Source organism: Kryptolebias marmoratus, linkage group LG4 (assembly GCF_001649575.2).
Source record: "Kryptolebias marmoratus isolate JLee-2015 linkage group LG4, ASM164957v2, whole genome shotgun sequence".
Taxonomy (NCBI): Eukaryota; Metazoa; Chordata; class Actinopteri; order Cyprinodontiformes; family Rivulidae; genus Kryptolebias; species Kryptolebias marmoratus.
The window spans coordinates 6,887,671-6,900,183 of record NC_051433.1 but is presented as its reverse complement, the minus strand read 5'-3'; the positions used below and the strand labels follow the sequence as shown (position 1 = coordinate 6,900,183).

General features: G+C 37.4%; 1 protein-coding gene across 3 annotated transcripts in view; it reads left to right on the top strand.

The window, feature by feature from the left end:
- The window catches only part of slc12a5a (solute carrier family 12 member 5a), a 135,989-nt gene that overhangs the window by 89,490 nt on the left and 33,986 nt on the right, over window positions 1-12,513 (top strand). For all 3 annotated transcript variants that reach the window (XM_017408677.3, XM_017408679.3, XM_017408680.3), the window contains 2 exons: window positions 5,260-5,360; window positions 5,842-5,979. In XM_017408677.3, coding sequence (XP_017264166.1) covers window positions 5,260-5,360; window positions 5,842-5,979 — 239 coding nt within the window. The remainder of the gene's footprint in view (window positions 1-5,259; window positions 5,361-5,841; window positions 5,980-12,513) is intronic.

Below are 12,513 nucleotides of genomic sequence, written 5' to 3'. Positions count from 1 at the left end.
CCTTGGCCTTTGACACCATCTGAAATGTTGACTTTTAATTGTTTTTAATTTTTTGATTTTTAATTTTATTTTTATCTATTTCATTTAATTTCTTTCTGACTGATTATATGATTGTTTTATTATGTGTTCAGCTGTTTGGTCCTGTGAGTGTTTAAAGTGTTCTATAAATAAAGCTGGTATGGTTTGGAATGGTATAAACCTAAACAAATCTGTCACAGAGATAACAAACCTTCATGCAACAAAATCAACAGTTTTATATATTTTGAGAAAAAAATGGACAATTATAAAAGATAATACTAATGAGCAATTGCAGGATAGTTTTCAAGATAATGAAAAAAACCCTTCTCAATATCCAGTTTTATGAAGAATATGCTCAACTTAGTTGGCGTATTGTTATGAAAAAAATAAAAAAAAACAAACAGTAGAAAAAAAATCAATGAATTAAATTGCAATGACATGGAATAAATGTACTCACAAAGTGTTTTTTTATGTTTGATTTTCATGCTAGCCACAAAGTAGGCACTGTATAAGCCTCTTTGCAGCAAGCATGACTTTTAAAGAAATGTCAGCTGTGGAAAAAAAAATGAAAATCAAAGAAGTGTAAATTTAATGTTATGTTGGTGGATGTTTGAAGACGTTGACATCCTCTCCGAGTGGTGAAGCTGTGGATTTTGATCATAGATATAGAGAGGCTTTGATAGAATGAGGCATTTCTGGACAGATCCCATCAGATTGAGGAGGATAAGCTGCTTTGGGCATGCAGTCAGAGCACAACTGATCTAAAAACTGTCAGTTTTCCCAAAAATAAAAGAAGGAATCAATTCTATCTTTGCTGATGGAAATTAAATTTTTAGATGATGAGAAGAAATGAGCCATGAAGAAATAAAAAGGAAAGAGTATTTGTCCTATTAACTCTTGTTCCTCTGATTCTTTAAGAAATGCTCTGCATAATGTGCTAAAACCTCCTCCTGCTCGCTTACCAACTCATTTAGCTACTCTGAGGGGACACCTGGAAATTCACAAGTCAGCCATAGTATTGATGCTCTGAAATGAGTGCAGCAAGTTTCATGATTGACTTGACACAGACTGTGTGTTCATGGTGTTACATGTTGTAAGTATGTTTGTCTCTACAAAACCTAGTATCCATATTTGGATTACCCTTGTGAAAACAGTATTATTGAAAGGCAGGAGTTGTTCACTGTTGTCCAGTATTCAGTAGTGTGTTGTTAAAATAAATTACAGTGGATGCACTGTAAAAAGACCATAAAACACTAACATGTCTGCTGCCAGTGCTTTACTGTTATTTTACCGTGACTTACTGGAGCAGTTACAAATTTGTTTGACAAGGTATAATTTAGCACTCGCACACTGATGGTGATTTGCTGTGGCCTGTAATATGCATTCATTTTAGCCTATATCAAAGCATAATTTTCAATTCGTTAATTTGTCATTTTGTTAAATAATTAATCGTTTAGTCTCTCCCAGATCTAAATAAGTTTATACTGAAAGTGGTAAAAAGAAGCAAATAAACTAAATAAAGAGCCAAATTATTTTCATAAATAGTTATCAGCACCAGAAAGTGTAAATTGTAAAGATAAAGATTAAAAAACAGGTAAAATCTAGGCTGAGTAGTAGTTAACTGTATGTTTCTCTCTGTATGTGACTTCATATGCTTAGATTGGTTGAGAGAATGAAGGTATTTGTCTCAGGCAACGCTGAAAGTAAAATAGCTAAATAATGCACATGCTCTGAAAACCTTGGGTGGGATGTTGTAGTCTCCCTTTCAGCAGCTATGTTTAGTTTAACCTGCAGGTCAAAGTGAGGTGAACCTTAAATGCTGCAGAAGCTTTTACATTTTACAGCCAGAAATGTTTGTGGCTCTACTCTCCCTCTGCGGGTTCCCATTTCGGTTCTGGCTGCCTCGTCGTTCTCAGCCTGAGCCTTTATTTCCCTCCCTGGTTCTGTTCACTCATCCTCCTCCATCTTCTCATCTGCTTCTTGCTCTCCTGCTTTCAGTTTCTTTGTATAACTCTGTCTGCTTCTCTTTTTTTCCCTCTTTGCTCTTTTAAGAACCTTCAAGTAGGCCCCCTCTTCCCTTGGTGCCTTGAGTGGCCCTGTTGATCCGTCTCTGTAGAACAGCGTGCCGTCTGTTAGCAGAGACCAACATGGCTGCGGCACCCAGACTATAAATAACTTGGTCTCACAGTGTTCGGTCCAAGACGAGACCGAGAGCCAGAGGGAGAGCAATCTGCCGTCTCCCTCAAGATAGGCTCGAAGGTGCAAATGAGACAGTTTACTCTGCTCAACCTTCAGCATCGAAACCTTTGTCAGAACCCAGTGAATAAATTGATTCTGGATTTATTAATTACTAGAATAAAATGAAGACTGTAAAACTGCATTGTCTGCAGTGTTGGTCACTTTAAAAAAGTTGTTATAATGTTTAGTTTTTGTATGGTACATTGTGCTGAAGAACTTCGACAATATTGTGTTGTTTGAATTTCAATTAAAAGCCTGGAATTCTTTAAAGGAATACATGTCGCCCGCCACCATTCATACCAGAGTTTTAAACTAAGATTATCTTATGTTAAAATTAATGAGGTGTGGCTGCCTCCAGTTGTTATTCAGTTGTTTAGTTACATACAATAAATATTTCCAAAATGTTTTCATAGAATCCATCCAGTAAATCAAGAGATTTTTTTCTAACAAACAGAGTTAACTCCAAATAGTTAATGGCAACACTTTTACCAAAGATCTTGGCTCTCTTGATTTCAGACGTTTCAAATTTTGCTGACTCCAAAAATTAATCATTTGTAGATGAACACTTAATAATTACTTTCTATCCAGACACACACGTGCACATACGCACACACACAGACATGAACAAAAATATTATTGTGTCTTTTCTGAAGCGTGCAATTATGACGTTATGGATAAACACATTACCATAATTACAAGAAGATTTTGTAATTACTGTGTTATATGCAGCATATTCAGTGGATTTCTTTTTCTTTATTTGTTTGTTTTAATAATGTTAAAGGGAACAAATTAAATTTATTACTTTAAGAGGGTAGTGTGAAAATCTATTTCTTTTTACGTGCCGTGAGCTAGCATCTGCTCATCGGACTGAATAATTTATCAGTCTAGCTCTAATGTCTATTATAAAATCTTGTAGTTGGTCCATTTTACAGAAACAAAGCTTTCTTACAACCAGACTAAGAGTCCACCTTTCTGTCCTTATTTGGTGGCTTACTCAGTATAACTGACAGCACTCTCACCAGCCCAAACAGACCAAACTTCAGTGTATGACTCACCAGAGTCAGAGCACTGTCTCAGCTATGATTATGTACAGCATGAAATCATGTTAACACGTTCATGTTTGTTGTGTGATAAAAGCAGCAGTAGTTCGGTAATAGACTGACGGTATGTTCAGGAAGCACCCCGCCTCTCACCCGGTGACAGAATCCCTTCTCCCACCACCCTAAACAGAAAAAAGCAGACGGAAAAATAAATGAAGGATTGAGGTTTGCAAAAATCTTTCTATTTCTATTTCTATTTCTATTAAGTTTCAATGTAATTCACATACAGTGCTGTGCAAACAGTTTTAACCCACCCCTAATTTCATTATACTTTGTTTCCAAGGAGTCAGACTTTGTTGTAATCTTTTGAAGTGATCTAGATCATTAGTTCTCCAGACTTTCTGAAGGTCTTCCAAAGCTTTGATTCAGACATTGTCTGCTTTTTTACTCATTTTCTGTTTAGTGCTCGTACCTGACCATGACAGCATATTGTGCAGTGTGTGCTTAAAAATAAGTCAAGTGGACAAGTGTAGGACTAAAGAGGAAATGTCTGGTCTAAATGAACAGTATCTGAAATTTGGGTCTTTAGGAAAAAGGGAAACAAAATCCAACAAAGACATGACACGGGATACATTATCCTTCAGTTGATCATTTACTGTATCCCAAGTTTTCAGGTAACAGCTCTTTTGGAATCACCTTGTTGGTACTTAAATACTTTTATATCTACCAAACTGTCTTATTGTTATTGCTTTTTTATAGCTTCAACAAAAGAAATGTGGCAGACTGCTTTTAACAAAGAAACTAAAGGTCCAATTTAAAACTGGTTCTTTGCTGAGTTGTCTGTTATGTGTCGACACAACATTGATTCAGCTTTTGACTTCAGGAGCCCTATTATATCTGAAGGTCAGAGTTAAAGGGTTTATGACACAGACAAATAAAGAACTGAAAATAACTTAACTACAAATAAGTAAAAAAGCAATATATATATCTTTTTTTGTTTGAAATTTGCTTGTGTATTTCTAGCGTCGTCAATTTACAGTTTTTGGCAAAAACTTGTAACAACAAAAGCACATTCAAGGCTATCTTTTACCTCAGTTATGTCTACAATAAATGTCTGAAACCAGCTAATTAAAATAAGAATTATTTTTGTCAAGGGGACAACTAAACCTAATTTGAGTTGTACAGTAAAGCTGCAAAACAAAGTCATCAGGGTCTCGTATGTGAGATCAATGAACTTGCCAATGATCCCAAAAAATGAGAATCAGTAAATCTGCCCAGAGCCAGATTCTGCCTTTTCAGCACTGTTTGTTTTGAGGAATTGTGTGTTTGAGAGTTTTCTCCTCCATCTGTTGCCCAAAAACTTGTAGACAGAAGCTTTGAGATCGTGTCATGATGCTTTAAGCAAGCTGTCACCTAAATAATATTACTGTTCTGCCTAATCTTAGTGGTTTTTGGGTAAATAAAATAAAATAAAAATAGAGTGCCTTATTTCTATTTTTAACCAAATTCCCTCAGGAGAGCAATGAAGTATCTTTCTATTCTCTTACAGTATGATGCTTTAGTGGTGATTGTGTTCAAACTTGGAACATTATTGTTTGTCAGTGCAGAAAGAGATGGATGGAGATGTTCTAGTCTGTGTCTTCTCATGAACATATGGATTTCATAGCACTGCACATATTGTGGATGCACAGTCCATTAGGTCTGACAACGAGAGCTTTACGGAGATGACAAACCTACTCTTCTCTCTTGGGTGGCATCCTGTATTATAAGCCTTCTAGATGTTTCTTTTTACTTAATCACATAAAGAAAAGATAAAAACTTAGTTCAACACCTGACATTTAAATTTGCAGTTTTTCCTGCGAAAGTTTTATGCTCCCTGATGCTTTGTGCTGGTGTGCTCTTTTTGGTTGAATTCTTTTCTGTCCGGTCTAAAACGAGTGTTTGTGTGTTTCCTTTCTTCCAGGTGACAGTAACCCTAAGGAGAGCAGCCCCTTCATCAACAGCAGTGATGCTGCCGCAGAAAAGAGCCAGCAATATGATGGGAAGAACATGGCCTTGTTTGAGGTACAGACTAATACTCTGCACACACACACACAGATTTGGTAATATACACATTGGGAAGGTAGGTAGGAAACGGGGTAAACTCCTTCTCACAGTTTGGTGATTGAATAAGGGCTCTGACATCGATTAATGAGGGTAATTATTGTGTGAAGGGCATGTTAGAACCTCAGGTTATTGCAGGCAAAACTCACACTGCTACAAGAACAAACTTCAACAAAACAATTTGCCTCAGCTCTGCACAAATGTATTTACATAGTGCTCTCAGTGGAATTTTCAGATTGAAAAAGAGAAACATCTTCTTGTGTGAGCATTTTTTTTATTTGTACCTTGGTATTAAAAAGGGGGGGTGGGGGGCTGAATAGGTCATTAATCCCAGGTGATTTATGGACCCCTCTACTACAATAGTAAGTCCGATTTGGAGAGTTGAGAGGGTTAACACTCTTGCTGACTGCCCACCTTTTTGTCTGTGTGTGTGTCTCTGCAGGAGGAGATGGACACCAGGCCCATGGTGTCATCTCTTCTCAGCAGCCTGGCCAACTACTCCAACCTGCCTCAAGGTAGCAAGGAACACGAGGAGGCTGAGAACAATGAGGCAGAGTCAGCACGCAAGAAACCAGTCAAGGTATTGACCAAGAATAAAGGACTGCATTAGTCTTTATGGAGCACAATGACTTTATTCATAAAATCTGAGAGAACAGAGAGAAATTATACAACTGGAATCAACGTAAAGCAGCTGATGGTCATTACCCCCCATGAATGTGTTCTTCATGTGCAAACAAAATGACCCTCACCCATCAACCTATCACTAGTAGGTCCTTAAGGTAAAACAAGTTGGAGCCTCTATAAATCCAACTTGTTTCTCCAGCATTTCCAACAGATGCTAGACTAGACTGAAGTCTTGAAATTTCTCGAGACTGTGTTTTTCAAAACATTCTTGAGTCATTTCTGCCATGTGGCAGGGCACATTTTTAGGCTGAAAGAGGGTGCTGTCATCAGGAAATGCTTCTTTGCTAAAAGGATGTGCAGTCATGAGAAAAAAAAAGTACAACCTCTTTTAATTCTAGAGTTTTATATAATAGGACAAAATAAAAATGATCCGGTCACATATCAGATTCCACATTGTGTGAAAAACTAACTAACTCCATATTGTACTCTTTCCCCCATGACTGTAGTTGGTCAGCATGTAGGCACATACAGTCGGTAGGTGGTAACTATTAAAGAATCATCTACTAGAATAGCAGGACTTAAGATTTCCCAGCAGAACATTGCCCAAAGCATCACACTGCCTCTTCTGATTGATTATGTCTTCCCTAGACAAACTACACATTTGGACCCAATTATTGTAATTTAATGGGCCGAAGCTCCTTCATTTCTCAGTGGTTTAGCTCTGATGCTCATCTGCCCATTTTTGGCCCTTTCAGCTTTGGACGTGAGCTAATATGGGCACCACTAGAACTACCCAACACAATACACAACTAACTTAGATAGAGTGTTTGTTCTGAGACATGTTTCTGTTGTAATCAACATTTATTTTCCTTCTTTTTTGAACTGCAAAAGTGTAACAATTTCTATAATCCCTAGTAATGCTTTTAAACACTGAGGTATTGATGCATTTAAAAAAAAAATTGAATATATTTACATAAAATGTGCTTTAAAACCAGCCTGATGCAATTCACTGTGAGTTCTCAGCAGACTTGACTATTTTTGCAGTACAGCTGTAATGAAGCGTAGATTAATAATGACATCAGCTGCAATGGAGATGATAAGATTGCAATGATAGATAAAGCTGTCTTTACAAAAATGGCAGGGTTTTGGTATGAAAAAAAAAAATCCTTCCTCAAACAAATTAATAAGTTTTCCCAATCTGACTCTCTGCTCAACATTTGGATTTTTGCATCAGTTCAACACTTCCTGCTGGATTTACATTTAATCCAGCAGTAATGTTATTTATTGCACACTCAGGGTATCTTGCTTTGCCAGAAATGTCTGTCACTGTTTTCTTGTAGCTTCATGGATGGCCATTAAGTGTTGCCAAATATAGATTCAGGTAATGAATCTCTAATGGCCCAGTTTCTAATTGTTTCTGTGCAAACTGGAAAGCGAGTAAAAATGATACCAGCAGAGAAGTTGTCAATCATCCTCTGCTTTCTCTGCTGATATTAAAAACTCCCAGTTCGTGCTACTGAAATGCATTTTAAATGCCACTCACTAATGAGTTCCCTGCACATCGTCCTGTGGTATTTTTTTTTCACTCTCGGCTGTTGAGATGCCCGCAGGAAGGAGTTTTATGTTTAATTTATTTATTTATTTCACATTATAAACAGAGAGTCAGCTGCATTATCAATCTTATAGGAAATTGTGGTCTAACCTCATACCAATAGGCTATTAGGGAAAGCTAAAATGATAAGAGAATAATAATGAAGGACACATCAGTGTGACAGACTGGCACACGCTGACTTTCAGAAGTTTGACTTCAGAGTCAGCTCATGTGATGTAAGACACACTTTAGAAATTGAAACGCCGCGGCGCTGACAAGTTGACAGCTCTTCTTTGACCTTTGATGCATCTGTCTTTCCAGGTGTCCAATCAGTCGGATATTCTTCTTCACTCTCTGCCTTTGTCCCTTTTTTGTTTCAGTCAATTTTCCACTCTTCTTTGAACCTTTTGTCCTGATTCTTTTCCACCCAGGTGTTGTGTTTTCTTTTTCACCTTGAAGTAAATCACTGAAGACGACCCTGGTGATCAGTGTACTTACTGTATCAGGTACTCTTTACAGATAAGGCCAGCTGTCCAAACTCACAAGAGAAATGGATTTTTAAAGGTGCGATTCAACTGAGAAGCAAATTATTGGTTTCTGTACTGTGCAAAAGGATAATGGTATGACAGAAGTAAATCTTGCAAAAAAGATATTTTAAATGAAAAAAATGCATCACAGGTATATCAACATTTTTTAAAAGATGTTAGCCTTATTTTACTGGTAGGTGATGTTTTGTTATTTGTTATAGATATGGTTTAGTTTTAAAGAAACACCCAACATTTTTCATGTGCTCTAAAACGTAAGCAAAAAAATGATAAGGGCCCTCCAAAAACTATTGTTTATCTGTTGTATTTTATATTCAGCTTAATTAACATTTGATTATGAATAAAATAAGTTGTATCAAATTGTTGAATTAAGTGGCACAACGTTTTGTAGAGAGGTGCAGACATTTATGTTTTGGAGGAGCTTCTTTTAATTCCTGTGATGATCTCTTATATCATTTTTTAAATTGTGTCATTAATATCAATAAAACCAATAAATACCAACAAAACTAATGGCACCATCCATCAAGCTTTATGTTAATTGCATTCTTTGTTTTTCATTTTTTTAATCGGTATTATGCGTATTAAGTGTTTACTTTTGCATGAACACCCTGTCTGTTGGCTGAGCAATATCTAGTTTGTCAAAAGTGTAAATTGTGAAACATTTCCCATTGTGAATACTTTAACATGATTTAGTTTTCAGGGTAAAGATATCACTTTTATTCACATTAAATAGATCTAACTTCACAAATCCTTTTAACCAAAGGAGCAAAACATATTACAATGCTTTGTTTTTGGTAATTAAAAGGATGATCTTTTTGATTTTATTTGCATGTGTTCTTGTGTATCTAAGATGGCTGCCTCCAGTTTAATGAAACTCTTTACTTTTGAAAGCTTCAGCAGCAGTCTTTTTTCCCGGAACAATTTTCAGTTTAGCTAAAGTACAGAGTGTATTATGGGCAGCAATACCACTTTTCTGCCCTATAAATTGTTCTAATGAAAAAGGCAGCAAGAACTGTTTACTGGTAAGTGCCTGGGGACACAGTTTGTAAAAGCAAACATATTTTGTGTGAACAAACCTTCATATTGTTTTAGAAGCTACATATTTACTACCTAATTGTAGAAATAAAATTTTGTAGGTTGTAACTTTAGATATTAACAGTTGCCTGATAAGCTTCATATGGAATCCATGTTTCATTGCTCAGTACTCCTGAATGTAAAGTTCAGCTCTCCTTAGCTCAGGTAACACTGTGAGCAGGTCTAATCTCCCCCCGTCACTCCAGCCCACTCTGTACATTAATTAGACCTCACTCTGCACCAAGCTGCTGCTTCTCCCATCAGCAGCCCATTCCAGAGGCAATCTCTCCATCGCCACGAGAGGCTTTTCATTAACGCAGCCCGCAGCGTTTTATCACTCACACAGCGACCCCTCTCTTTCTTCCCCATCACCTCCCCCCCCCACATCTAACTCTCCTCACCCCTCCTCGGTCACCGACTCCTTCATCATTGCAGCCTCGAGTGAGCGAGTGAAGAGGAGGAGATGAAGGCAGCAGCTTTTCTTTGGCGCAGTGTGAAAGCCAAGATTAGAGAAACGGTTGGTTTGGGACATGAGGGACCGCACTGGAGGTCACGCAGGTTACAACGGAGACTGGTCACAGCAGATCCCCTGGCAGTTTTTAACTATGCTGACCTTTATGATAAGAGGGCAAACAAACATATGTGTTTATAGTTTATACATGTTATACATGTTATCTGAAGGTGTTTCCAATACTCCCATATCACAGTATTTTATCAAATAGTCTATGTATGACTACAACATTAAAAAAAAAAAAAAAAAAAAAGATTTTGTCATGGCTTTTGGCTTATGTGTGTCACACAAAAGTTATCAGTGACCCCATCTGGCCACTACTTTGAAAACTTTGTGGAGGTGTCCCTGTACGAGACAAAGAGAACAGATGTAATTTCCTTGACGTCGTAAATCCAGTTCTCATTAAGATCTGACAGCAGCACAGTTGCGATGCTTCTGTTGTCTTATAATCTTTTTAAGAAGATAAAAGGAAAGACCTTTTCTTGCCAGAGAAAAAGGCAATGAATCATTATTTTAGGTCTTGTCTTGACGTGAGACCTTTAGTTGCTGTTATTTGTTTTACAAGACGAATGGTTAAACCAGTTACCGCCTGAATGTGACCACGTGTCTGTCTGTAAAAATGCCAGGATTCCCACCATCTTTGTGGTTCAGAAATCAAGCTGAGCACAATTTCATGTAGACAAAACAACAATTAAGAGTCTGTTATTTTCCATTTAATTATATCCTATGGCTGTGAGCATAAATTGCAACCTGAGAAAACTGAGGGTCAGTTAATAATACCGTTTTATACTCATTTCCTCCAATAAAGCTCATAAAAACACATTTACTTTATGTCCTTCAAACCAGGGACTAAACACAATTTGATGCACACTTCATTACGTTGATTCAGAATATGTTTTAGTTGAGTGCACCTGGCAGGAATTATAAGAACATTTGTCCAGACGCTCTCCGTCTCTCCCTTTTACAGCCTAATGTTCCATCACAGAAATGTTGTTTCCTTTCTGGGAGTTTTATGATCCCACTCGTCGCTCTGCTTTCCACCTCTCCCCCCTCACATCCTGCCCCTCTCATTAGACCGATGTACCAAATCGGTATTCCCATCAGCAGCAGCCCTCTCAAGGATGAGTCCTGCTTATTGTCAATTTGTGTTATTTATTACTGCAGAGCTAAATAGAAATTTCACAGCTCATGTATTGTTCACTTACCTCAGAGACCAAGCTAAAAGGCTCAGCAGAAGGGTTTGTTCTGCACTGTTCTCCAACTATTTTTCTGTTTACCATTTACATCATATTTTCTCCTGATTAATTTTGATTCATAGTTTAATTATCTTTTTTGCACAGATAATGACTGAAACACTGCATCTGTTTCAGAATATTAGCTCTGTTTACCCAAAAATTATTTGCATTAAATACCCAAATTTCTGATTCATTTTTAGTTTTGAATTTTAATGAAACTATCAGGAAGGAAGAACTAAATGTACATTTAAAACTGAATAATTTTCTGAAGTCAATCCAATTCAATATGGCCACCACAGCTGATTAACCTTAACCAAGACAAAAATGGCTGTAACTCAGCCAGCTTTACAGACATTGAGCTAAAATTTGATGTGGTAATAACAAAGAATTAGTCACAACACATACCCTGTGTATGACATCTTGCAGGACTGGATGGATTTTTACACAATGTTATATTCAGGGTTTGACCAAAATGGCTCCAACCCCGTCATTTGTCAACATAAAATGATCTTACTCTAAAACTCTGGTACAAAAGGTGCAGGGCAACATGAATCCTTCAAGAAATGTTAGGCTTTTAATTTGTTGGAGAATTTATATACAATTTTGACCCACCTGCACTTTTTTTCTGTCAAATGTTCATGTGAGCCTTAATTTAAGTATTTCAGAGTCGAGCTGTAAAACCTCTGGATTCACAGATGAAAAAAAATATTTCTTTCATTTCTTGATTTTATTGCACAGTCACACTAACTTTTCACAGCTGACAGTACCACATGAGGCTCTGAGACTTTTACTTTAGAATATTCTAGTAACACATGTAGATTTTATTTTTGAGCTGGTGAGTTCTCAGCTCCACGGAGGCTAAAGCATTCAGTGTTTTACAGAGAACCGTTTTACATGTGCACACACACACACACACACACACACACACACACAAACCAACCTGACCGCAGATCGACTGGTTCATCCCCAGCCGGTCGTAGAGGCTGATGTTTGCTGGTCTCTCCTCTTGCTGTCTCTTTAATAATTCAGAACACCTGAGCAGAAACACATTTGCCCTATCAGCTCCTGTTTGGCCATCAGAGCGTGGAGATGGCGTTACAAGCTCCCAGTTTGCCTCCCCCTCAGTTGTTAGCCCACTCCCTCCCTCCCTTATTTGACCGCTCTCGCTCCACTTCACGCCTTTATTTCTGCCAGAAATGCAAGTAATGAAACGCTAAGTGTGGATCCCTCTTCTCTCTGGCCAACTAGAAAAACAAACAAAACCTACGTTGCATATAAAGTGTGACTTTGATGTATTATGAAGTTGATAAATTAATCATCAAATGCAATGATTCCACTGGTCTGCAGCAGAAGTAAAAACATCAAAAGATCTCGCTCTTAATACATTCAATAATATGATCCCACGCTAGCATTAGCTCTGTCAGCAGACTTCTCAAAAACATGCACATTGAACAACAAATTATGAAAAATTTGGCTTGATTCATGCATGCAGCTTGGAAAAACTCCTTCAGTGAGTCATTTAAAAGAGGCATTG